Source organism: Chinchilla lanigera, unplaced genomic scaffold (genome assembly GCF_000276665.1).
Source record: "Chinchilla lanigera isolate Chin_1 unplaced genomic scaffold, ChiLan1.0 scaffold00061, whole genome shotgun sequence".
NCBI lineage: Eukaryota > Metazoa > Chordata > Mammalia > Rodentia > Chinchillidae > Chinchilla > Chinchilla lanigera.
Window position 1 is genome coordinate 14376678 of NW_004955462.1, and position 26754 is coordinate 14403431.

The window sequence follows — 26754 nt, forward strand, 5'->3', positions numbered from 1 at the left end:
TATATATATATATTTTTATTTTGAGACAAGGTCTTGCTATATTGCCCAGGCTGCCCTTGAACCTCTAATTCTCCTGCCCCAGTCTCCCAACTAGCTAGGATTACACAGGTGTCCTCCATCACCCCTGGCCCTTCATTTTATTTTAAATGTACAATTTGCTACAATTTTCCATCACTGAATGAACTGAATCAAAGCAGAAAAATAGTTGACCAGTGGATAAAAACTGTCTCAAATATTTTTCACTTTATAATAAATGTGAAAAATCCTGTATTTCAATATTGAAATAAAACTTTTTGAAAAAAACATTGTAATTGCTTATCATAAAGCTGACTTAATCTTCTAATGTTGAATACAGTATGCTGTGGCTTAAAATCTGAGAAATAGATTATTGAAATGAGATGAAAAAGACTCTCACAAAGAGAAGCCAAAATATACTGATGATAAATTCAATGAGCATTTCCCCTGCTGAGAGTTGAATGCCTAAACTGCACTGTGTGGGAAATCACAACTGTTCGAAAAAAAGAAAGAAAAAAACAACTAAACTAAGTGGGAGGTAGAGATTTATTTCTCTTGAGTTCATGGAAATTTATTGTCATTAAAAAGTAAGCTCATGATTCACTTGCCTTCTAAAATATACAACCAACTTTAGCAAAAATCGTAATTGTCAGTAGCTGATTATGTCCATGTTACAGAATTCAAGAGCCAAGAGGGGACTTTAAACATCACCTACTTCAATCTTTTCATTTCAGAGATGGGACTCTAACTGAACTACTTGCTCACAGGTCACACATCTGTTTTTTTTGTTTTTGTTTTTGTTTTTTTTTTTTTGAGACAGGGTCTCGATATGGAGTTCAGACTGGCCTTGAGCTCACTTTGTAGCTCAGGCTGGTCTCGAACTCACAATGATCCTCCTGCCTCAGCCTCCCGAGTGCTGGGATTACAGGCATGTGCCACCACACCCGGCCTCACACATCTGTTAAGGGCTGAACAGGGTAAGAAGTACAAGCTTTGCCTCTAAATGTTGCTTGTTTTCCTAGACGTTATGCTGAGTCTAACCCCTTCCAGAGAGAGATCATTTCTATACCTGCACACAGCAAATAGGCCTCAAGTTGAGGCGATACTCTTTAGGGACTTATTAACATCTGAGAATATAAACTATTGGACCTTCATTGTGTTTTGTCAAATGGGTAGGAAAACAGATTTTTTTCCTTCCTTTGGTGATATTAAGGATGAAGTGACTTGATGGAGACCTCTAAGAAGCAGCTCTGAGCAGGATTTAAAATTAACCAATTGGGCTTTCCATATTTACTTGGGAGTCTGTCCAAGGCCTAAGCCCCTTGTCTGGAGATGGGCAGCAGACTCATAGTAAGTGAATCTCTGTGAGCCACTGGTCCTGGCTGAGCCCTATAGTGGCCTGTGAAGCCTTGTGGCCTCAAAGGACAAGGTAAGGCCACAGCTGAGGATGCCTGGCTCCAACCCCAATTAATTAAAAGGAGAATGCAGCTGCAGGCTCCACACTCCTACAACAAAGGTCAACCTGGAGATAAGATAGTCTCCTAATTAGCATACTTTACTACCTGGGGAACCCTTTGAACTGTCTCCTAGGATTCTGTTCAGATTCCAGTGTTTTCTTCAGTATCCCCCTCCTTTGTTTGAAAACCAAATAAATATGGGCTGCCCAGAGAAGGTCTTTGTCTTAGCCCCCAGAGAATCTCGAATTCTTTTAGAAAGTTTTGAACCTCCTGGAGCCCTAAAATCATACCACTTGACTCTTTTATTTTAAGCCTTTGCTAGCGTCCACTCTTTGGAAGACTGCAGGCCTGATCAGTACGCAAAAACTAAGGGATTTTGTTAATCCACTAGTGACCATGTTTTTCCCTTGGGTATCATTCTCACTTCTCACTGTGTATAACCTTTTCTGCTTATTCAAAATGCAGCTTATAAAAGTTTTGTAACACTTAATGTCAGACTTCCTAGGTTCAGAAAAATCTCCCATTATGTAAACCTAAGTACTTGATATTTTGTAGTAAGGCTGCAGGTATGTGGCCTAGGCTCCACCCCCATCACATGAACCAGCTCCAGGCTGCATAGAGGCCACGGCTATGTAGACTCCTCTGGAGAAGATGGCAGCCCAGGGTGCAGTGGTACCTCACTGCAAGAGCCACTCGTGGCTTTAGTTCAGAAACTGAGTTATACCCTTTGTGCACATGGTAGCTTATGACCAGCTTTGTAGTATAATTTGGGGCTTTGTTTTTGTTTCAGGGTCCACCAAGTCAGATCCCTGGCCTGCTAGAAATTTTGCTTAAATTACCCAGAGTTTATTTCTGTCACTTGAAATTAAGAAAACTAACTGATACAAGTGCCTAAAAAATAGCTTTAAAATGTGAGTTTTTCTGCGGAAGATATATATATATATATATATATATATATATATATACACATGGTTGTATCTCTAAATTCATAAAACAATGACTATCTATCACTGTGGAACTGGACTGGCTATCTAAAACAGTACTTATCAACTCCACACCAAATAAAGCTTCCGGGCATAAAAGGGAGAAGGTAGTGCCTACAGGATAGCACACCTGCTAGAATGTGAAAAATTACTCACTCTTAGAACAGGGGATTTTATCAGCTCCATGCAAACCAGTTCTCATGTACAGAGTAAATTCATTAGTGAGAAACAGACTATTTATTTTTACTATTAAATGGTATGTTTTATTTTGAATATAGAACTAGTCTGTTGGTCTGGGACAGGTTAGTTTATGGAAGTAACTGACATTTATTTACTAAAAAATGTTTTTAAAAGGAGGCTTTTGTATGTTTAAATGCCATGGGAAAAGTAAGCAGACTTTGAAACTGGTGTGTGCTAAATTTGGATGGAATATGTTTATAAAAAGTGCTTTAATTAGATAACCTTAAAATGCCAAGAAAGTTGTAGCTTACAGCTTTCTAATTTGTTTCTTCATATTTTAATACAGAGGTGAAGGAATGCATTTCTGATTTATTATAGCAACTCTAGGGAGCTAGCTGTAAGCAAGTTCACCTTTTTATGAACAAAAAGACTTCATTTTCTCATCTTTTTGTTGGCCATCATGTCGCATTATGTTCTAACATCAAACATTTATAGATGACCAGAACATAAACATAGCAGCTGTTACTCTGAAGTCAGAGTGACAAATTGGTATTTAGTTCTGTCTTCCCTTAGTCACACACTGTATGTAAAGGACAAGTTGAAGACACTATTAAAAGGTTGTGCTTGGTATACGGCAAGTGGATTGCAAAGACTATGCAGAAAATTCAGTTACGGTTCTCTTAATTTCTTAGTTGTCTCCCTAGTACAATGGGATAATGAGGACCAAATGCAAATTATCTATGTTAAAGAACCCAGAGACACACTTAATCTACATAATAGGTGATCAAAAGGGGGGGACCGAACCTGATCTTGCAAACTAAAACTATTTTGTAAAATAGGTAGTAAATGGTCAAAAGCAATTTAAAAAGCTCTGCCAAATATTTTTAAATCTTAAAAATGCTTCATTTTATTTATTTCTACCCTCTTATTTTTCCAACAATGTAGTACGTACTTACATACTATTTTTACTCACAATTTACTTGGTAATTTTTTTTCATTGAATCTATTATTCTAAAATATGGAAATTTATATAAATACTTCACTTCCAATTATGGTAGTCTTTGGTTTAAAAAATGTAAGAGATTTGGCACTGCTTATTATTTTTTCCTGTATGTACCCAGGTATTTTAATTTAGCTCAAAGTCAAAGCAATCAGGTACAGAGTGAGTTCGTCCTCCAACAGAAGCCTAAAGTGTCTTCTAACATACTTGTGTCTTGCCCTTCCCCATGTCAACTACTAAGTCATTTTGCTTTCAAATATAAAAATGTCTTCAAAGAATGTTCTTTGTGATATAAGCAAATTACTTTCACATTTAATTAAAGTATTCTGAGGATCTAAAACTCTATGTTCTGGTCTCAGCTCTATTAATACCTGTGTTGGATCAGCCATTCACCTCTTTCAACCTGTTTTCTTCATGTATCAAGAGGCTGTTGTGCTAAATTGCCCAAGTTCCTCCCAATTCTAAGACTTCCTATGCATTATATATAGCCTGTGTCCCAGTAAGAGTCTTAACTACCTGAAGGCATGAATCACACCTTGATTTTCTCTTGAAACCTATACATTATTTAGTTTAGTGCTATGCATTAAACAGCATACCTGTAAAACTGAGTTGCAATTGCTTTACACTATAAAAACAAACATGGAGCCAGATTATCATATCTTATAGCAGAAAAGTAAGCAGTGACTACAAAGTAACCCTTACTTAATGTTTACAGTGAGATCTTAACTGTCTTACCTTTCAGTCAAGCAAATGCTGTTTACTTGCATTTGGTAAGAGAAAGCTGGGAGCAATGACTAATAAGATAGTTTCTATTGAAGTATTCTGTACTCTTATCTCCATAATTCATCAAAATATTTCAGACTTGTGGACTTATCTTTTGTACACTATGACAAGCTAGTGCAGTAGGGAGCATCTAAGATGCCCTCAAATGATATCCACTTCCTGGTAGTCACACCTTTGTACAGTCCCCTCCTACAATATGCCAGGATGCTCTGGGTAGACAAAAGCATGCAGCAGAAGTACTGGGATGTGACTGCCTAGATTACATCTAAATGATTGTGGCTTCTACTATCTGAGGAGTTCTTTCATTTGCTTTCACAATCTCATGGATCAGGTGCTTTAAGGGAAGTCATGTCATGAGCACCTCAAGGAGAGATGGACATGGTGAGGAACTCCTACCAAAAGCCATGTGAGTGACCTAGAGGCACATCCTTTACACCTAGTCCAGTCTTCAGCCCCACACAGCATCTTGACTACAACCTCAAAAGAAAGCTTGAGCCAGAACCAACTTGTTAACCTTTTTGATTCCCAGAAATTGTGTAAGATATTTTTTAAAACTGCTAGGTATTAAAAAAATAAAAATTAAAAAATTTTTTAAAAACCTGCTAGGTGTTGGAATAATTTGCTATGCAGGAAATAAACAACTAACATAAAGAACTCTTTTTTTAGATGAAGTAGCCAACATTCTTGCCTAGATAGCAACTTCCCAACTGTTGTTCTTGTCAGAGCAGCAGGATTTCTAATCTATACATTGTTGTTCAAAACATTTTAGTAGCTCCCCATTATTCATAGGATAAAATCAAACGCTAATCCATGTCACTCACATAAAGCCTCCACGAACTGGTTTCTCCTTGCCTATAAAGCTTCAGATATATCTCAGTGCCTATGTACATTAGTTCTACTTTTAAATTTTCCAAATTTCTTTTTCTCTGATATCTCTATTAATTCTGTTCCTGTGCTTAGAATTCCTCATTCAGTTGGCCAATCTTCAAGATTCAATTCAAATATCATGGTATATGTTTTGGTTATATATATTTCTCTTGCACATAAAGGATGATGCCTGGTTTACATAAATTATTTCTATATTTAATTCAACAAATATTTCTGAGCAGCTATGGTATATTAAGCACTTATTTTTGTAAAGCACTAAGAATAACAAAGAAAATTAAACAAGACTCAAACCTAAAGGAGTCTACAATATAGCAGTTAGAAAATAAACTACTGGGGCTGGGGATTTAGCTCAGCGGCAAAAAGCTCCTGCCTGGCAAGCGCAAGGTCGTGAGTTTGGTTCCCGGTACCGGAGGAAAAAAAAAAAAAGAAAATAAACTACTGTTGTAAGTGAAATGAATGTTGCAAAAATGAGGGAATTCAGAGAATTCTAGGCATATGAAGCAGGGGAGCCAGTCCAGCTTACTCTATGGACCTAGGAAAACTTGCTCTGAATGTTTGCTGAGTGAGAAACGTAATGAAAAAAGAATCAACATGGTCTAGAACTTTGGTCTAGAAAAATCCATCAGCAAACAGAATGAAGATATGGCTTGATAGTATTGTATGTGAAAACAATAAATGGATTCTATTTGACAAAAAGCACTATGTACAATTTCACTGAAAAGACAACACTGTTGTTTCACCAATAGAAATATACTCGATACAGTCTGGAAGCACTCTTAAAGGGACATGAAAAAGCACAGCCCCTTCAGAAGAGAATGACCATATGTGCGACACCATGAAATCAGGCCACAAGAACAATAGCTTCTCCAAACTGGAAGGTATACAATGGAGGACTCGGGAGGTATACAATGTGCAAATAGCCTGTCATGCAGAAGAAAGATTATACCCATATACTCCTATGGATTTGTGGGTTTAGCAAGGAAGATACAGAAAAGGAACAATTTTCAAATTGCCAGAGCTGTTCAAAGCAGAATGTCTGTACCCTTGAGTTGATTATATTTCAGCTGGTTGGCCACTGAGCAAACTGTTACACAGAGGAATGCAAATCCTTTGGCATGGCTAGCTTTGTACTAAAGCCACTTCAATCCTGGCATTTTATGGCTTGAATGCATGGTATTAATGGATATTTGTCTTAATCTATGCTGTAACGATGTTAAGTAGATCACATTTCCCATATGGTGCTGTCTTTTATTTATTTATTTATTTATTTATGTTAAAGAGTAAAAGAAGGACAACATAGCAATAGGGGGATTCACTGAATTACAGACAGTGTAGTAGGACATTATCAATGGTTGTGGTGCTGTCTTTTATAGAAAGTAGAGGGAAAAGAACAAGACAGGTTTCTGATATCTTCAAAGAAGCTGCTTATATGGCTTTCTTAACAAGTGCTTTCCAAGTAACAAACGATTTTACAGTTCACATGTGTCTCATTATTTAATCTAAATCTTATATTTAAGGTATGAATTTTTTTCCAAAAAGTATGTAGCAAATTTGGAGGAAAATATTTCTTTGGATATTTGGTTGAGTTTAAAGGCAACTCTTGCCTGATTTCCCCAAGATTCTCAAAGCAAAGTTCTCTTTCAACATGTGACTGCCTATTAAAAATCTGTATCTGTATGATTTCAGATTTCTCAAGATTCTAGACTTCAAAAAATCAAAATATATATTTCTTAGGGCTTTCTAATCTTTATTAGAAGAGCTCAATAGGAAGGGTATTTCTTAATGTGAACAGAAATTTGACATGTAAAGTGATGCTGGCCCACTGCCCTATCCCTAACTTGCAGATGTCTTAAATAACAAAGAAATTATCATACAAGTGCTGGAAAGCCTATGTAACACTCCACAAAAAGTTATGATCCCTGGTTGGTCTCACTGCAAAAGAGAATACACAGAGGAGTTGAACCTGTGCTTATTAAGCAGTTCTTTTGAAAAACAGAAATTTGATATTATGTGAAATAGTTTAATATTCTGACAAACTACAAGGTTCTTGGTTTTCCAGTACAAAGACAAAGCCATTCTGAGAAGTCTAATATGTATAAAATGAAAAAAAAATTCATATTTTCAAGTTAGAAGGAGGCTTGGACTTTATTGGCTTAAATAGATGCTGATCTCTAGTTTTTATTTACTGAAAGCTAAACCATTTGTTTGAGTAGAAACAGACTTGCCACAAGAAAAAGTGAAAGTGATCTCACTGAAGGCAATGACGACAGTCTAAGGTCAGTTAGGTACAGCGAGCTTAGCAACTGGCTCCTCACGGCCAAGTACGTACTAATGTCCTAGAAGATGGATAGCAGGCAACTTTAATCTAAACCTCTGGGGGCTGGTGAGGGTTCCTATATATTAAATAATTAATTAATACATCAGATACCAAAACTGACAAACTACTCATAGGAAACATTACCTGTGCGACTGCCAAAAAATCATCAAGTCAATATTCATTCTCAGCAAACTGGTAATATTTCAAGTACATAAAGGCAACTCTATTATTCTGGGGTTTTTTTCCCCATTTAAAGTATCTATTTTCAAGTTTGCTTTATGGAAAAAGATTCAGAAGAAGCAACCTAAGACTCAGAAGAAACAACCTAAAAGTTTGGGAAGAGTTCAAAATAGATACACTAACAACTTCAAGAGCTAAAAATTAAGTAATGGAGCATTTCTTTGGGCATGGGATGGGAAGAAGGAAGAGACTGAGATAAATATGGACAGTATAACACACTGGAGGTGATTATCTTTGAGTAGTATAAGATAAATTCATAAATGAGAGAAGGGTATAGCTGTACTGAGTGGAGGAAAGATACTATGAGAGCTACAGAAATGACCTAGTAGCCTATACAAGTAAGGAAAAGTTGTTCAGACACTAGGATTTCAGCTAGATCTTGAGGATGGGTCAGAGACAAGCAGCATAGAGGGAAGAAGGCAGCAAGCCAGGAGATGGCCACATGTGCAAAGGCACCCAGAGTGATCTCTTTAAATATACATCAGATCAAGCAGTTCCCCATCCTCAATATCCTTCGCACCTTCCCACTACACTGATAAATCTAAACTCTTCACCATGGCCTTACACTTCTCTGCCTGACCTAGCTCCTGCCCCACTGCCCAACCCTACCTCATATCACTGTCACCTCTTCCTACCCCTCTCCTACTCTTGTACCATCCACTTCATAAGACTAACACATTCTTTCCTGCCTCAGGACTTTTGCTCTCTTGCTTCCCCTCTGCTTGAAATCTTCTCCCTGTGGGCTCCTTCATCCTTCACGTCTTGGTTTAACTGCTCTCTCCTCATCATCTAACAAAAGTGGCTTTCTTTACCCCTCATCCCCCATTGTATTTCATCACAGCACAGGCTTCTTTCCTCCAAATTATCACAAGCTACAACTGGTTTTTTTTGGTTTTTCTCCGGTACCGGGAACCGAACTCACGACCTTGTGCTTGCCAGGCAGGCGCTTTTGCCGCTGAGCTAAATCCCCAGCGCCTACAATTGTTTTGTTATTATTTGTTTTCTTCTGTTTCTTCCACTTAAACGCTTTAGCAGATGAGAACGAGGTACACCTTATTCAGTGTTGATAACCTTTGTGTTTGGCATAAAATAGGTTCTCAGTGAGTAAATATTCTTGAATGAACAAGTAGATACACACTGAATGGACTAGGGGTAGAAGGCAGCCTGGTGAGATGTAGGTAGAGTAGTAGCTTGGACCTTTAATACCAGGCCACAACATTTAGATTTTACTCCAGACACTGAAAATCCACTGCTGGCTTTTGAAAAGCATAATGACATTATAAAAGCATCACATAAGGAAAACTTCTCTTGATAGTAGTATGCAGGGTTGATTTGGGGATTAAGACAGAAAAATAATAAATTAGGCAGACCAGCTGGGATGCTACTGCAGCAGTGCAGATAGGAGGCTGATCTCAGTAACACCAACCATGGCCACAGTGAAGTAGAGAAAAAGCAACAGAGCTCAGCCCCTTACTTTCTCCATCAGATCTTCACTCTATATTCCTTTCTACCCAACTCCATATCCATAAACTTTGTCTCCTCTAAAAACCTGAGGGGCTAAAGGAGGAGCCTGACAACCCAAGGGGAAGGAAGAGACACTAGCATAGATGGCATCTAGTTACTAAAAGAGAAGCAGAAAGGAAAGAGAGCACTTAATTCAAAACATGAATTCTCTCTTTACTGCTTCTTCCCAGATACCTCACTTGATCCCAATTTAACACATGAGGGAGTGTTGCAGCAAGCAGCAGATGTTCATTTCTCCACCAATACCCATCACTTCTTTACTCAAAGAACTCTACACAAAATCTTTTCCTGACAGAAACTATGCCTTCCTCTTTTATCCGCCTGGAATACAAGTTTGATCCTTGAGCTGCAGCAGTCATGCTATGATCAACTGAAAAAAGACAGGAGAATTCAGCAATCTTGGAAAGTAGGATTAATTTAGCATCCTTAAATTGTTCAGTCTGCACTAGCAAGTGGATTGGTTCATTGTGGTTATTTGCTATGGACATCTCAATATATTAAAAAACAAAAACTCAATTTATTTAAGTTAAACTTTTGTTAGGTTTTACTAACTTATAGATTAAATCCTTAAATAAATAAATGTTTTATACTCCCCATATCCTTATATCCAAATTCTAAGTTTCCTTTATGTTCCAGTTCATGTTTTATCTCCCAAGGTACCAACTAATGTTAGCCATCAAAATTCTATTATCTATCATATTCGTTTTATTTTTTATTCATACTATAGGCATTGGGAATTTAAACTACCTTGTACCTAACTGATTTTTTAAAAAATTGTTATATTGTTTCTGTCTTAGAACTGATCTAAAGTATCACTACTGAACTAGGCTTAGCTGGTTACATTATCATTAATGGTGGGGGGAACCACAGAGGTCTGAGGAATTGGGCCTCACTGTACCCAAATTCTAAAGACAATTTGAGTTATATTCTGTCTCCCTTAGAAAACTATAAAATCAGTCCAATGGCTCAACATCTAAGCATAGGTCTTTCCAAAATTTTACCTACTGTGTTAGTATATTGAATGTTCACTTTCATCATGTTAATTGCCAGTTACGCTTAACTAGTGAATTCTGTTCAATGAAAATAAAGATTTTTTTTTTCCAGGTGAATAGTGTGATTTTTCTCCTTTTCTTAACGGAAAATCCTAGTGTGGGAATTTTACTACTGGTTTTAGTAATAAGTGAAAAGTCTGAGAAGCTATAATTTTTTTTATGTGTTTAAGATAAATGAAAACATTGTTTTAAGAGAAGACTCCTTTCAACTTTCTAGATGGAATTATGAAATAGAACAATGGCAATGAAAATACAAGGCTGCAAAAACATTTTTAAAACCAGATAACTTGTAAGCCTCTAAGGAGAAATGAAATTATGAGGAAAAGGCACAACTCTCAGCCTGCTAGGCAACCAGCCTATTTGTGCAGGCCAGTATATTTGCTTTGGGGTAGCCACTTCCACAAAACTGTGATCATCAAAAGCAGTTGTATCAACATTCTCTTATTATTAAAACCAACACATTGCCTTGGTTGGTTTGCTCTGCCCTTCAGTTATGCCTTCTCCCACTGAAAATGTGTTTCATGTGCTGGCACTGGTATTTACACACTATTTATTGCTTGTAAATTCTTTTGAGATTTCTTTTACATGGAAATTCCTTTGAGATTCAATATAATCATAGTTTAACCTGGTAATCATTTGCTCATTTTAGGCCCTTAATAATAATATGGTAAATTAGTGTAATAGTACAGTTTTATTACTTATGCACCACACTAACAGTTACACGCCATACAGAAGGGAAAGAGAATAGTAAAAACCAATCAGTGTAAACAGTCAAATTATGGAACACATGGTATCTGCTGATAAGAAGTTTCTTCCCTGATGAAAGATGTCTACAAAGTAGCTATTATTTTTAAAAACAAACAAACCTTCTTCTATGTTCTATCTTGTTGAATTATTTATCAAGAGTCAAAGACAGGAAATAAGTAGTTTTACCACATCGTAAATGGACATAATTTAAAGGCAGGAAATGTTTACTTACACTATGAGAAGCCAAACTTCCAGAATTCCTTTTTTTAAAACTCAGCAATGGTTTTTAATTTGTCATCCATTTCTATACTAACCATGTAATTATTTTAAAAACCCTTTAAAATACATACATAGTTTTTATTTCAATAATTTTGCAAAGACTTTCCTTCTCACAATGTAACTAAACTAATTTTCAACTCTCTTATGAGACAAAGGAATTTAAATAGATACAAAATGAAGAACAAGAAAATTACAAAAGTAAAATTGGCACAGCGACCACAGAATGATGTGGCTAGTAATTTCTAAGTGGCCTTAACTTCATTCCATACCCTATTCTCTTTTGCTACTTCTTAAACTTTTTTTCCGCAGCTCAAAATCACAAAGTGTAATCATCATATAGTATAGTTTAGGACCCAATGTTGACCTGGAAATGTAATTTACTTTGTTGAAATTGGAAAATCCAATTCCTCTTCCCAAATACTGTCATCCAGTGTACTACAAGAACCAGGTGCTCTATAAAATCTTTCTGTCTCCACTTTGTCCTTTTCCACTTTCTCCAAAATTGGGCAGGTTCCATTAAGTCACAGAGAGTGGTCATCCACAACTCATTTTATTTCCAAGTTCCAAGTAACTTCTGAACTCAGAAATGACCATAAATATATTTTATTCAACTTTCTCAAACTCTTATATTGCTCAGGAAGAAAACAATCTGATATAAAGGATATCCTCACACTGCCTCTCCTCTTTCAGTAAACAGGTTCTCAAACTTTCTGCGCCTACATAACTTATTTTCTCCATATTATAAGTTACATAATTAGAATACAGTTTATCAAATTCATTTGTCTCGTAAGTCAAAGAAATCTATCTCTGGGTCTTGAAGAGTACACAGGACTATGGTTTCCTGTAGGTCAACTTTTTCCATGTTTTCCTTTGTAGAACAATTGCTGAAAAGGAGGTTGAATTTTAGTTCACTCTTCTCTGTGAACTCTAAATATCAGTCAATGTAGTATACAGGTAGCCTACTAAACATTTTAATTATTTTACACTTGAAAAGTTCAGAATAAAGGGTACCTGCTAATAGTTACTGATTACATAATCAACAGAAAATGGTTTCAAAAGATCACAAAGTAATGACCAAATAATATTTACCACAGTTTTTCAACTAACACATTCCTATCAAATTCCAAATGCTATATTATATTATACTGTACTGCTCTGAATGAGTGTGTTTAACATTATTCCAAAGGGATAAAATGATATAAAAATCTTTCTTAAGTTTTGGAGTCCCAAATATTTTCAATACTTGCACATCTGTCTTTAATACCAAAACAGCAATATAATAACTAATCAGAAGATATTTTATAGAATGTATTTAAATTCTGGCTCTGCTATGTAGTGGCTCATATAAATGGTACAAATTATTTTCTTCAGGCTTAATGTCTCCAGTTATAAAGTGAAGATATGCTTAGCTAGCAGCTGAGCACCACACGAGTGGCATGGATCAAAGTGCCTCATTCTACAACACAGCAGGTGCTGAGGAGACTCTGCTAAGTGACAGACATAAGAAATAAGATTCCTGTTCTCTCAGAGGATAAGCTGGCAAAGCTAACTGAGGAGAAAGAGGAGAAAAATGAGACAAGCCATGGTATCAAGAAAGCCTAGAAAATGAAGTGTTTCAAGAAAGATGAAATATCAAAAATATACAGAGAGGACCAACTGGAAAAGAGTATGAAGGAAACTTTTGGAAATGTTTATATCCTGATTGAAGTGGTGATTTCACAGTGGTTTACATTTGGCAACACTCATTAAATTGTATGTGTAAAAATGGTAACTTTTATTGTAAATAAGTGGTAAGTCTAATTTTTAAAAATGTAAATGTCATGAAAGACAACAAAGAAGGTAGGGGAATTGTTCCAGAGTAAAGGAAACCAAAAAGGTATAGGACAGCTGACTGTACTGTATAATCTTTGTATCCTGAATAATAAAAAAAAGAGCTATAAAGAACATTTTGGGGGCAAATATAGATTATATATCAAGCTGTAGTGTACCCATGTAAAACTGGTTTGAAACTTCATAGTGCAGTCGTTTCATTGTGGCTATGTAAGAGAATGCCCTTTTTGTAGGAAATATATTCTTATATATTCAGGGGTAAAGTGTCAGGATGTCTGCAAGTTAGTCTCAAATGGTTTTTAAAAAGTGAATGTGGATAGAGATAAAACAGCTGTAGGAAAATGTTAGCAATTGGTGATACTGTGCTTGTCTTTTAATTTTTCTATAAATTTACAGTTTTGGAAAACAATAACTAGGGGACAAAGAGGCACCAGCCAGGTGTACAAATGCTATTGAGAGGTCAGATAAGATGGGAATGGAGGGGCTGGGATATAGCTCAGCAGCACCGTGCCTGCCTGGCAAGCACAAGGTCCTGAGTTTGATTCGTGGTACCAAAAAAAAAAAAAGATGGGAATGGAAATATGATCTTTGACTTTGGCAAGCTCCTGGTCATGATGACTCTTGCAAGAACATTTCAGTGGAGTGAAGGGGTAAGATCTTGGTAAAAGAAAACATAGGCAAGATGGAAAATAAAGAAGTAGAATGGGTGAATACATGTAATCCTTTCAAAACTTTTGCTGTGAAGGGCAGCAGAGAAATAGGATATAGAGCAAGGAGTTTCCCTTTACCAACAGTAATAGTAAGACATTTTGTATGCTGATAGGAATGATGCAGAAGAGAAGAAATTGATCATGTGGCCAAAAGAAGGAATAAACAAATGCAGGAGAAAAGTCTTTAAAACTTCAAGAATGTGTTAGCAAGTGAATAGTAGGGGCTCGAAAGGAAGAAGTCACCTTAGAGGATAGTGATAATGACAACAACAACAATGGTGGTAACACAGCAGCTAACTTGAAAATAGGTAAAGCTCTTTTACTATTTAAAGCTCTTTTACTCATTTAATTTTCATAGCAGCCCCAAGGGGAAGGTATTACTAATATTTCCTTTTATAGATGAAGAAACTTAGGTTCCTTCATCTATAAAACTTAATTTTATAGATCAAGTTAATTTACTTGTCCAGTGATACATAGCTGGTAAGCAGTAAAGCCAGGATTTAGAACCCAAAAGAAGCACCTTTTCTTTCAGGGCAAAAAGAGGGAAGGCAGTGTGTGAGGGTGTAAATGCAGCTGGGCCAGTGGTAGTGGAAACATGACGTGGCTCTTCTGTCGTTACATCTATTTTCTTAATTAGCTTCCAGTGAGTTCATCAGTTGAGATGATGGGGAGAAAGGATGTTAGAGATTTTAGAAAAGCAGGTGAGAAATTTTTGCTTCAGAGAGAAGGAAAGTAAATTTATTAACAAAGACCAGCAGAATTGAATTTGAAGTGAATCTACTTATCCTGACTGAATATTTCCTAGCTATTTTCAGCTGCTGAGAGCAGGCACAAAAAGAATGTTTGGGTTTAACTAGGCTGGATTTTTTTTCCAGGCGAATGAGAGCTAAAAAAATAAACGGAATCAAGGAGTAAGGGGAGTTTGCTACAGTGATGATACTAGGGAACCATGGGATCAAGCCTGGGTAAGGAGGAGCACATGAGCATTCAGAATGTGAAAAGCTGGTCGGGTCAAAGGACTGGAGATTTGTAAACGGAAAAAAATAGGTAGAATGTGATTTTAAGTAAGGGACTAACAGGGAGTAGGACATCTGAGGAGTAGATTTCAAAGGAAGTGCCATTATTGAGGGTGATAAAGTATAGGTTATAACAATGTAGATGGAAGGATGCGGTGGCAGAAAATAAGACTGGATCAAAAACTGCTCGAACACTGGCTGAGTCCTCTGTGTGATGGCAAAGTTATGCAAAGAGCTGGTAGAAGCAGCACTAGACAGTTGCTGGCGACAGTGGGAGAGGACCGCAACAAAGAAGGGTTAGAGAAGCAAAGTTTGACACACGCTGGGGAGACAGGAGAAAGAGGAGAGGGATTTGGAAGCTATGGTGGGTAGTAAGGCTGCTGCTCACCTCCCTGCAAGCTTTGAGCTACATGAGGAAGGAAGAAAAATGAGGCTCTAATCTGAAAAGTGTCTTCAGAGTAAGTGGGTAAAGGGACTGTTCAAAGAAGATGAGGATGTGGCATAGTACTCAACACATAGCATGTTCTCAGTCTTTCTTGAATTTAAATCTTAATTTTTCTAATTGTATTACATATCTTAAAAATAAATTTTTAAAAATTTATGAAGAATCTGGAACAGATTAAAAAGAAATAAATATCCTCTAATGATTGTATTTTCCAAATCCATGAAAGACTCATCTTCAAAAATTAGTCCCCTGGCCAACATAAATAGAGTCAAACAGCATCTTATTGTTTTTGGCTTAATATAACTAGCCAAGTCACTATTATGAAATAAATGCAGGCATTCTCTTGCCTAAGAACCTAGTATCAGAGGAACAAAATTAAGTGAACTCTACCTTGATGAAGCTTAGAAAATAATCTGAGCATGAAATGACCAAAGTTAATTTATTATAGTTCAAGCAGAGAAACCTAAATGCCTATGGAATGAGAATAAATGAGATATCTTAATGATATTCTTTGGAATATAGCGCAATACATTTTGGAATATACTGTCCTCCTTCAGGTGGCAGTATGATAATTCCATGAATAACTTTACTGAAAAAGAGATGTTCTTTCCAGTGTCAGGGTTCTTTTTCTCTTAAATTTGTTCTGAACATCTTTGTAAGACTAAGTAAATGCCATCATTTTAATGCCTTAACAAAAAGATTTATGTTTTATATCCGTAAATTGTCTCAAGTATTTCTGCTAAGCTATCTGTATTGAGCTCTATGAAGGACTATAAAATTCTATAGTCCTTTGTAGTCTTAAATATATAATGGAAAATTCTGTTCCCTAAAGACTGAATTTTACTGTAATTTACCTAGAATCTCTCCCAAAATCCAGTGCTTCAATTTGTATTTATTTGTACTCATATTTTTGTTGAATGGTTTAATTACTATCATCAATCAAAATGTGGACTAGTTCAACTGCAGATTAGTTCAAAGGGCTTTTCACTTAAGTTTCCACGTAGACTATGAGGTATTTAATACTAAACAGAAAATTACCAGTAGTTCTATAATGCCAGATAAACTGACCTCAGAAAGGTCAATGCTATTATTTCAATAAGCCCAATGTGTCATGTCAGAGAAAGCAATCTGTCAATAATATATACTGTGCTCATTTATTACACACAGCTGGGAGAAAGTTATTTCTTGGCTCCATGAAAAACCCAGATGGAAGTAATCTCTTCTTAACTAATTTCTTTTTTAGTACTTTGTATATTACTTGTGGGAATTTCTCTTTGGAGAACAGTGATTTCTGTGCTTGTCTTATTTTTTCCTTCTAGACTCTAGGCATGTACACTATATCCTAACACCTTCATTCAGATAGCCTCAACGTTATCAGAGTATTACTTGTATTTTGTTCAATATCCAGTACTAGTAGTAAAATAAAATGTAATAGTGATACTATTAATATCAGTCTCATCAATATTATGGGTTACACATAAATAGGCTTCTGTGGCTTGATCTAGCATCATATCAATATTGGGTAACATAAGATACTACTTTGAATTGTAAAATCCTAATTTACAAAGTCATTGTCAGAACATAGGAGGGACTTCTAATACGGTAGAACTAGAAAAGTCCCTGACAGGAAGTCTACAGAACAATCAAATAACAGCTTTCCCAATCCCACAATAAAAGAGAATCAATTTTCCTTTAAAGATATAGTAATCTTTAAAAAAGAATAAAATTGTAACATAATATTATGTAGAAACAGTGGTAAAATATTTCAAAAATAATCCATGAACACATACTTAGCCAACTGAACATTTTAAATGTCTTTCACTTAATCCAGAAAATCTTGGTTAAGCAAAGGATAGTTCATAAACCAAAATATCAACTTACCATTTATGTTAATTGCTGGTAACACAATTGACATTTTTGGTCTTGTGGTCTTGTTATGGGTAGTAGCTGGTAACAGCAGGTGATCCTAAAGTTAACAAAGAACAATGTGTTATTTATTGCAACTGGCTTGCTTAGAACAGGCCAAATTTAGGGTTTCTAAGAGGCCAATATTTCATTTGAATCATGAAAAAATGTCAATTTTTATTTGAAATTGGCTTAGAGGTAAGTAGTTACAAATCATTAAGGTCATTTATTTGTTAATACTATACACATTCACTGGGTATCTAGTATTGTCAGGCACTAAGCCATATTCTTGGAATACTCATGCGCTCTGATATATGCTGCAATATAACATAAAGAGTTTTGGTCAAGCAGGCAGGACAAGGGGGTTTAGTTTAATTCTGCAACTAAATAGCTATACGGTCTGGACAAGACTACATATCCTCTCTGCCTACTAACTTTCAGTCCTGTAAAATGGTAGGGGAAGACTAGATAATATAATAAGATACTGAACTATCTACTCACTAAACTCTCATTTTCAAGCTTTTTTTTTAAGGAGGAAAACCTTTTTTTTCTCCAAAATTTTTATCCCAAATCATCGATTTATAAAAGAGATGCTGATTAAAGCAGTGTCTGAGCCTAGGGTCTTGCCTGGCTCGTCTGTTTCCTCTGAAGTAGCCACAGCATTAGACATTTATTTGTGACAGTACATGCTAAAGAAGATGTATACAGGCTTAGGCTTAAAAACTTTAGTAGAAGAGTTTAAGAAATTATAAATGTATGCATAGCACAACTACATATTTTTAAATATAACCTACCAAACTTTTGATGATCTATAAGTAAATCAAAATATCTCAGGTTTCTGGTCTCTAGTCACATAATTACTCAAAGTAAGAATAAGCCAAGTGAAGTTTGGCCTCAGAAAAGGGGGGAATTTATGAATATTTTGGAAAATGTACGTATGTCTGTAACTGTAAAATAACTTTGATATTAACTAATATTTTCAATAACTCTTCTTCCTCTTAAGAAAAACATAAGAATTGTCATCAAAAAAGATATGCTAGCATTTGCATTTAAGAAAAAATAACATGAAATAAAACTGAAGTTTAAGCCATTTTGTTTTGTTTTCTTGTTCTTATATTCATTGTTTCATTATTCATTCAACAAATTTACTACATGGCAGAACTCAAAATGTAAGACTTGAACCAGGTGTGGTAATGCATGCTTGTAATCCCAACACTCTGGGAGGCTGAGGCAGAAAGATCACAAATTTGAACCCAGCCTGGGCAACTTAGTGAGACTTTGTCTCAAAATTTAAAGGGAGTGGGGAGCTGGGGATATAGCTTAGTAGGAATGCCCTAGGTTCAAACCCCAGTACTGGAAAGAAAAGTGGTAGGATTCAATATAACTGTGAGTCACAAAAATGCAATGCTATTTAGTTCAAAAGCAATGTGACTATGAAATGCAGTATCAGCAAAACTAAGGGGAAAAAAAAACTTAGACTGTGGAAAACAGCTTGAAAATGATGTACATGAACAAAACTGTGTAGAAAACATTTCCAGTAACTGTTTGTGTTTTCTATATTTCAAGGCAACATTTCTATGAGAACACTTCAGGAAAGTAGAAGGGAGGGCAACAGTGAGTCCATTAGAATTCCAGAATTACAATTCCAGAATTGCAGCACAGAAGGTTGGTTTTGTCTTGTCTTGTTTTTTAAGTGCATTGTTAGACACAAACATCACACATTTCTGAGTATAAGATAACACATTATAATCAAGAAAAAACCTCACAATTTGTTGATCTTCTTGCTATGAAAGTTATAAATAGCTTAGTTCCTATAATTAAAATAGGGCTTCAGGGTCTCTAAATTGAATGAGAAAACAAACCCAAAAACTTGCAAGCTGCAAATTAAGGTTACTATGAAAATAAACACACTTAGATTCCATTGGTCATGGGTTAAGGTCAGGCTCAGACTTAAATCTGAATTTCTTACTAAGATTTAGATGCGGTATACTAATGCTGTTTTTAAACATGATTTGTAGAACACAATGTCTCCTGCCACCTTTGTAAGTTTCAAATAAAGTACTTACTTTTGTAGGAAAAAGCCAATAACTATGCTATTATTTATGAAAAATAGGAATCACATATTGTATATATGCAAATCATTTACAGTTAACCTGCCTTGTCACTCATCACGAAATGTTTACAGACTGGGGAACAGCTGACATTTATGTATGTATGTACTGATTGATTGACTGATTGGTGGTGCTGGGGATTGAAACCAAGTCCTCACACATGATACAGTCTATAATTTGAAGTGCTTGTTAATTAGAAAGACCGAAGACCAAAAATGCTGGGGTCCAAAGCTGGTACATTACAAATTCTAATAATATTAAAAAATAATTATACACAGAGAGAGCTAGGACAAAGCAGTTGTTTTATTTAATGTTTATTTTCATTTCCTCAAACTAAATACTCCTTGGACTTCACCACAATGAACCGTTGAGTTGAAACTTGAAGAACTTTTCTGTGTTCTTCTCACTCTCTTTTAGAACATTAATACTATTAGTCACAACTGTGGAGACAAAGGAGCTTTAGTTAATGAGTCTACAAATACTTACTGACTTCTTACCATTCATCAAAACATTTACTAAGTATGGTACACTGCCATGTACTCAGCCCGGTGCTACCGCGGATGCTTTCTTTTAAAGCATATAAATCTAGGTTTTTATGTTTTATTTTTATTGGGAAAACAGTGTACATTGTGGCAGAAATACCCTCTTGTCTCTAGTACATGTTCCCCTTCTAGATAGAGACCTGTGATAGTCGAGCATGAAGCCGTCGAGCATAAAAATTACTCTACAGCCTCCATGCAACCAGGTAAGGTCACAAATTCTAGTCAACAGGGTGTAAGAGAAAGTTGTGCCTGCAATTTCTTCAAGATGATCATGGTAGAAAGGCTACCCTCTCCTTCCTAGTAGATACAACGGTGTGACTCTTAAGCTTAAGTGTCAACTTGACTGATTAAGGGACTCCTGAAAAAGTGAGTGGACCATGGGGCACTGTTCTCATCAGTGAATTAATCCACCATTGTGTATAGATGAATGTGCAGTTAGGAAGTGGGGCCCAATCAGGAGCATCACTGGGGGTGTGCCTTTGGAGAGCTGTGGTTTTCCCCTGTGCTCTGCTTCTCATCTGCCATTAACTCAGCAGCTTTGCTCTGCCATACCCTTCCATCATGTTTCTGCCTCGGAGCCAGGCAACCATGAGCTGAAACCATACACCAAATAAACATCTCTTTTTTAAAATTGCAAGTATCAGGTATTTTGTCCAGCAATGGGAAACCTGACTAACACAGAAAATTTGGTAGTAAAGTGGGGTTATTGCAGTGACAATCCCTGACTGTACCTGGTGTTTGGTATAATTTGAATACCAAAACACTGCACTGCGAGAATAAGAAGCCTCTGCAACTGGTTTCTGGGAAGAGTTTGGAAAGGTTTGAAGATGAAGGCTAGGAAGCCCTAGATTTCCATAAGCTGAGCTTGATGGGCAATTTTGGTTGGAACTCAGAAGGCCAGAATGATTAAAAAGATGGACACTAAAGGTGAGGGCATGAGGTTTTAGATGGGACAGTAGCTAGCTCTATTGGGAACTGGACTAGAGGCCATGCATGTTACACTATGGAAAAAAAAATTGTCCACATTTGCCCATGTCCTGAGACTTCATGGGAGGGTGAGTTTAAGGGCAGTGGACTAATTGCTCTAGTAGGGGGAACTAGAGGCAACCCATCATTCAAGCTATGGGCTAGGTACTGTTGGCTGCTTTTAGCCAGATGTATAGTAAAAACAAAGCAAAAAATAGAGAAGATATTGAAAAATTTGGGCTCAAAAAAAAGTATAAAACTGAGGCCAGTGTGGTTATTGAAGAGATTTGCACTATTAAAAAGAAAGTTAAGTACAGTAAAATCTTAGATTGCAAGTAACTTGTTCTACAAGTGTTCCTCAAGACGAGAAAACATTCCTAACAAATTTTAACTGATAAACAAGCAATGTTTCACAATATGAGTGGTACATGATGCCAAATGTCACATAATCACAACTGAGCTAACAGTCCCTTTTCTCTCTCCCTCTGTGCAGGATTCTGGGTGATCATCTCCCAACTATAAGAGGTTATGGAGGAGATCTCATCTACAGCAGAAGAGGAGAAAAAGTGGAGGTATCCCTCACTTCAAATGAGATTAGAGAGATACATAAAATGTGGGAAAGAGTGCAAAATTGTATAGAAAAGCCACCACCCAAATAAGGCTATAGCAGTACAAGCAATGAATCTATTTAATGACAATACAATGTCATCTTTTGAAGAAGTCCTCAAAAGGAGGTAAAAGCAAGTGTTACTAGAGAGGTTCCTTGTTAAAGTTTCACAGAAAAAAAAAGATTCCACTGAGCCAAAAGGTAGCAGTGATTCTGCTAGTGATAGTAAGAGTTGTCCTACATAGTAACCATCCTCTCTCGTCTTCCTCACACCAGCCATGAAGTTTTTTAAAGGTTAGTACAGGTTAATTTGATTATTTTTCCTTATAATTTGTATTGCCTTTATTATTTTACATTCTATTACTTATATTAGTATTGTAATCATTTTTATATGAATGGTTTTGGTTGCAGAACAAAACAGTTGTTTCCATTATTTCTTATGGCAAAATTCACTTTCATATATGAATGTTTTGGATTACAAGTATGTTTCCAGAATGAGTTATGCTACTAAACCAAGGCTTTACTGTACTTTGAACTGAGAGAAGAAAGATGCCTTGATGGCATCTCAGGATTCAGTAAGACCCCATCTATTGCAGGGTCAGAGGCCCAAAAGTATAAAACTTTTATTTGAGAAAGGAGCCCCTGGGCCCCATACTCAAGAAGGGTCACCTATGGAATTGATTCCCCAGGATGAATTTTACCATGCTCAGCTATTTAGGCCCTCAAAGACTGCTACAGCCATGGTCCACAGGGGCCTGGCTATTGCTCTTGCTGACAGCAGACCTCGCTATTATCTAAGTGATGCTGGTTTTTTTAGGCATACAGAACACTGAGTAGTCGGGTGGTGGAGATCTCTATTCAGATTTTAAAGGAAATGCTGGGAGGTTAGGCAATGTGTGTGAAGGCTAGAAAGGTGTGTGAAGCGTGGGAACGAGGCAGAAGATGAATAAAGACTCCAGGAAGTCAGAGATGCCAGGAACATGGAATATCCACTCACCAGAGGCAGTGAGTGGAACCAGCTCAAGAGAGAGACCCTGTGGATTGCAACCAGCAATGCCATAGTAGTAGGGTAGCCCAAGCCTCCTGAAATTCACTCCTTACCATCATGTGACCCAGATGCTGGATAATGAACTACAGGATTTAATGTTTGCCCTGCTGGGGTTTGGTTTCAGTTTGGTCCTATTCTTTTCTCCTCTCCTATTCTTCCTGTTCTGGAATAAGAATGTTTACCCTCTGTCATTGTACTTTGGGATTAATGAACCTGCTTCTTGAACTTTACAGAGGTTCATAGTTAATAATTTGTTCTGAGTCTGACAGGAGACTGACTTTCGAGAATTGCTAGAACTGTGGAGACTTTAGAGAGAGGATTAGAATATTTTGGCTGTGCACAAGATAGTTATATCATGTTGGGTAGAATTATGACTTGGTAGTGTCTGTATCTGAAGATTAAGTATAGTTTAAGGATATGTTTTTGAGTGTCAAGCTGATAAGGAATGGGATGTAACAGTTAAACTTAATTATCAACTTGATTGACCAAGAGACTTCTGGAAAAGTGATTGGACCCTGGGGCACCATACTCCTTGGTGGAATAATCCACTGATGTTTCATAGCTGAATGTGCTGTTAGGTCGTGGGGCCCAGCTGAAGATGGGACACCAGGGATATGCCACTGGACAGAATACCTCTTTCTGGTGCCTTTCCCCAATGCTCTGCTGCGCATCTGCCATGAACTAAGCAGCTTTGCTTTGCCATGTCCTTCCACCATGATGTTTCTTCCCTAGAGCCAGCTAACCATAGACTGAAGTCTCTCAAACTATAAGCCAAGGGGGCTGGAGATTTAGCTCAGCGGCAAAGCGCCTGCCTGGCAAGCGCAACGTCGTGAGTTCGGTTCCCGGTACCGGAGAAAAACCAAAAAAAAAACTATAAGCCAAATAATACTCTTCTCCTAATCGGAGGTATCAGGTATTTTGTTTAGAAACAGGAAAACCAATACAGACTGCTATATCTTTAGTCATCTTGGATCATGACAGGGAAGCTGCAAGAAGAGGGTTATGGAGCAACCAGAAAGAGATAAGGATCCTGATGATCAAAGAGCTACCACAGTATCTCTGAAACTTATATTTGAGAGAGAACTAAAATTCTAATTTGTTTAAGCCACTATTACTTTGGATTTTCTATCACTCAAATTCTAAACCTAAACCTAATTACTAGTTAACCACCTATTCACTTGATAAAAGTGAATGCGTGATAGCACTAGAGGTATCTGGTCAAGAGGAATATCAACAAGGGTTAAAGTAATAAAGGACAGAGCTAGCATTTTTTAACAGTATAGAAAAAACTAGTTACTTTTTAACCTTCTTGATATAACTCTCACCTCTATTTTACTTAAATCCTTACTAATGAACTCATGGGAGAAATTCAATCCTTGAAAAGTGGAGTGGAGGGATAATTTGATGAATTTGAACAAAATTGTTTCCTTCCTATTAAGTCACCTAAAATAATAAAATTATAACAAAAGTAAAACTTTAAAAGGAAATGCAGGAAAGGGGTGTTTCTATAGAGATAATGTACTTTGGCACTGCCATTCTAAATTATCTCACTAGTTTTAAGACATTTTCAGATGGATTCCTGAAAGCCTTCATAAAGCTTAGATAACCATAGGATATCTTCAGGGTCAAAATTATGTGGACAAAAATTATAATTAGTGCTTTGTTACTCATATTCCCAAAAGAAGCTGGAGAAACAAGGTTGGGGGGAAACCAAAACACTGCACTGTGAGAATAAAGCAACAATTTTCCAATGTTATGCAATACTGTACATGAGAAAAAAAAAAGCTATGTTCATATAGTTTTCCAATTCCCTTTTTCAAGCCCTTTATTAGAAGTAGATGAAGTATTAGTACATAATACAGTATCCAAAGTTACTTGTTTAAGAAAACAAAAGCTTTGAAGAAGAATGGAACCACATTTTGTTTAGTTGAGGTTACTATGGTAATTAACAAAAAAAGTAAGGTCCTGAGCCAAGTGTGATGGTGCATGTCTGTAATCCCACCACTTGGGAGGCTGAGGCAGGAGGATTGCTGTGAATTCAAGGCCAGTTTGGGCTATCTAGTGAGTTCAAGGTTAGCCTCAAGTACATAGTGAGCCCCTGTCTCAAAAAACCAAAAATCAAACAACAACAAAAAGTAAGGTCCTATGGAGATTCTATATATCCACAAAGAGCAGAAACTAATTTAATGAATTAAATGACTCTTCTACTCCTTCTATTAAACTCACAGACTGGGGGCTGGGGATTTAGCTCAGCGGCACAGCACCTGCCTGGCAAGTGCAAGGTCATGAGTTCAATTCCCAGTACTGGAAAAAAAAAAAACCAAAAGAAAGAAAGAAAAAGAAAAAAAAAACTCACAGACTGGTAAAGCATACATATTAAACTTTCCTGACTAGAGCTGTACTTTTTCCCCAAAACTAATTTTGCTAACTATGTTAGTGTAACGATGTAATTTAATAGAATATGATGTAAACTGACAAAAACAGTGTGAAAAGACAGCAAGACTTGATAAAAGTGAATAGGTTAAAAAATATTTTTCCAATTGCAAAACAACCATTAGAAAATGGGAAAAAAAATCCTAAGTCTATACTCAGGTTGCTTACTAAGTATCTTTCTGTTACTATTTTAATTTAAAGTAATTGGAAATTATACTTTGTATATTGTAAACGTAGTTTATGCAAGGAAAGAAGGGAATGGAATTCTGATTTTTCTTCCCTTTTTTCATAGGTTTGTGACACATACTAACTACATTCATCATGGGGAATTGGTACACATATATATGGCATCTTCTTTTTATTTCTAAACTGGATTTGGACTGAAAGAAAAGGCATTCATCCTTCATCAAAAATTGGTAAATGAATACACATTATATAATTAAGTAAAGTAGAATGAAAAGATGTCTTTTAAAAAAAATTCCTTGTTTTAACCAGTTTTGTTTAAATTAACCAGTCAAAAATTAACAGACCATCTACTAGTTCTTACTATATTAGATAAGACAGCTCCTCTTAATTAGGAAACTGGCTCATGGTTGAAGGCCTTTTCTGATAAAAAGGAATACACTTAATATCTAATGAGGTGCACTAAGATTGCAGGAAACTCTGCAACAGGCTGCAATTGTGATACTGAGCAGCTTTCACTTGGATTAGCACAGCCCTATGAGTCAAAAAGCTTTACCTATCAGGCCAAGAATAACAATAATGGCCTCTTAAAAAAAAAAAAAAAACAAAAAACAATAATGGCCTCTTAACATTTTATATTTGGCCCATATCCACTGAATTCCTGAGGTGGGATTGGTTTTCAAGTACAGAAACAGTTAAAATCAGATCAAAAATTTTTAAAGTATCTGTCCTCATTTAAGAAATAGCTTTGTATTAAATGTTTCCTCACCCAGGCTATCGGAGAGAGCTTTTGTTTTCTACTTTCGCTCTACCTTCATTATTTTACCAAGTAGCTTTGAAACGGTCAAATAAATTGAAGAGTACAGTATATCAAACCTCAAAGACCACAGGGCCAAAGCAGCAATTAGAAGTTGGCCTTTAAAGTTGCTTATCTAAATTCACAACATTTGGAACTAATGTTTTCTTATAGTTATACTAATTGCTGATCAGAAATCAAATGGTCCATTCATCAAAGCAATGCCAATTGTGAACAAATCAAAACATACAGACACAGACAGTGACATATCCACAAAATAAAAATTGTAAAAAAAAATTAGAGGTAGTAAACTTAAGTGGAATGTAATCATTTTAAGTCTATTAAAATGCCCATGACATAGAACTTCCCATCATAGTAAAAACAAAGTACATTACTCACCCCAAAACTAGAAAAAAGTAATATACATAATGAGTATGAATGTAATATTTTGGCCACTAATGTATTTAATAAAACGACAAGTCAAAAGGAGATATAAAGCTTGCATCTGCAACATTAGCATGTGTGTTACACGCAGGAAGAATAAATTAAAACTATAAATGTACAACAGATGCCCAAGAATAAGCCAACATTGATATTGACGAGAGGAAAATTCTGACAATACAAACTGCTGCCAAGGTCACCAGAAGAAAAACTTGAAATTCTAATAGGTGCATACTTAAGTTTTGCTTTAAAATAT

The 26754-nt window shown here is 36.2% G+C and overlaps 1 protein-coding gene across 1 annotated transcript in view; it reads right to left on the minus strand.

Annotated features, from left to right (window-relative positions):
* Positions 1-26754, minus strand: part of Atf6 (activating transcription factor 6) — a 200344-nt gene that overhangs the window by 23722 nt on the left and 149868 nt on the right. The window contains exon 16 of the mRNA XM_005398327.1: positions 17348-17432. Coding sequence (XP_005398384.1) covers positions 17348-17432 — 85 coding nt within the window. The remainder of the gene's footprint in view (positions 1-17347; positions 17433-26754) is intronic.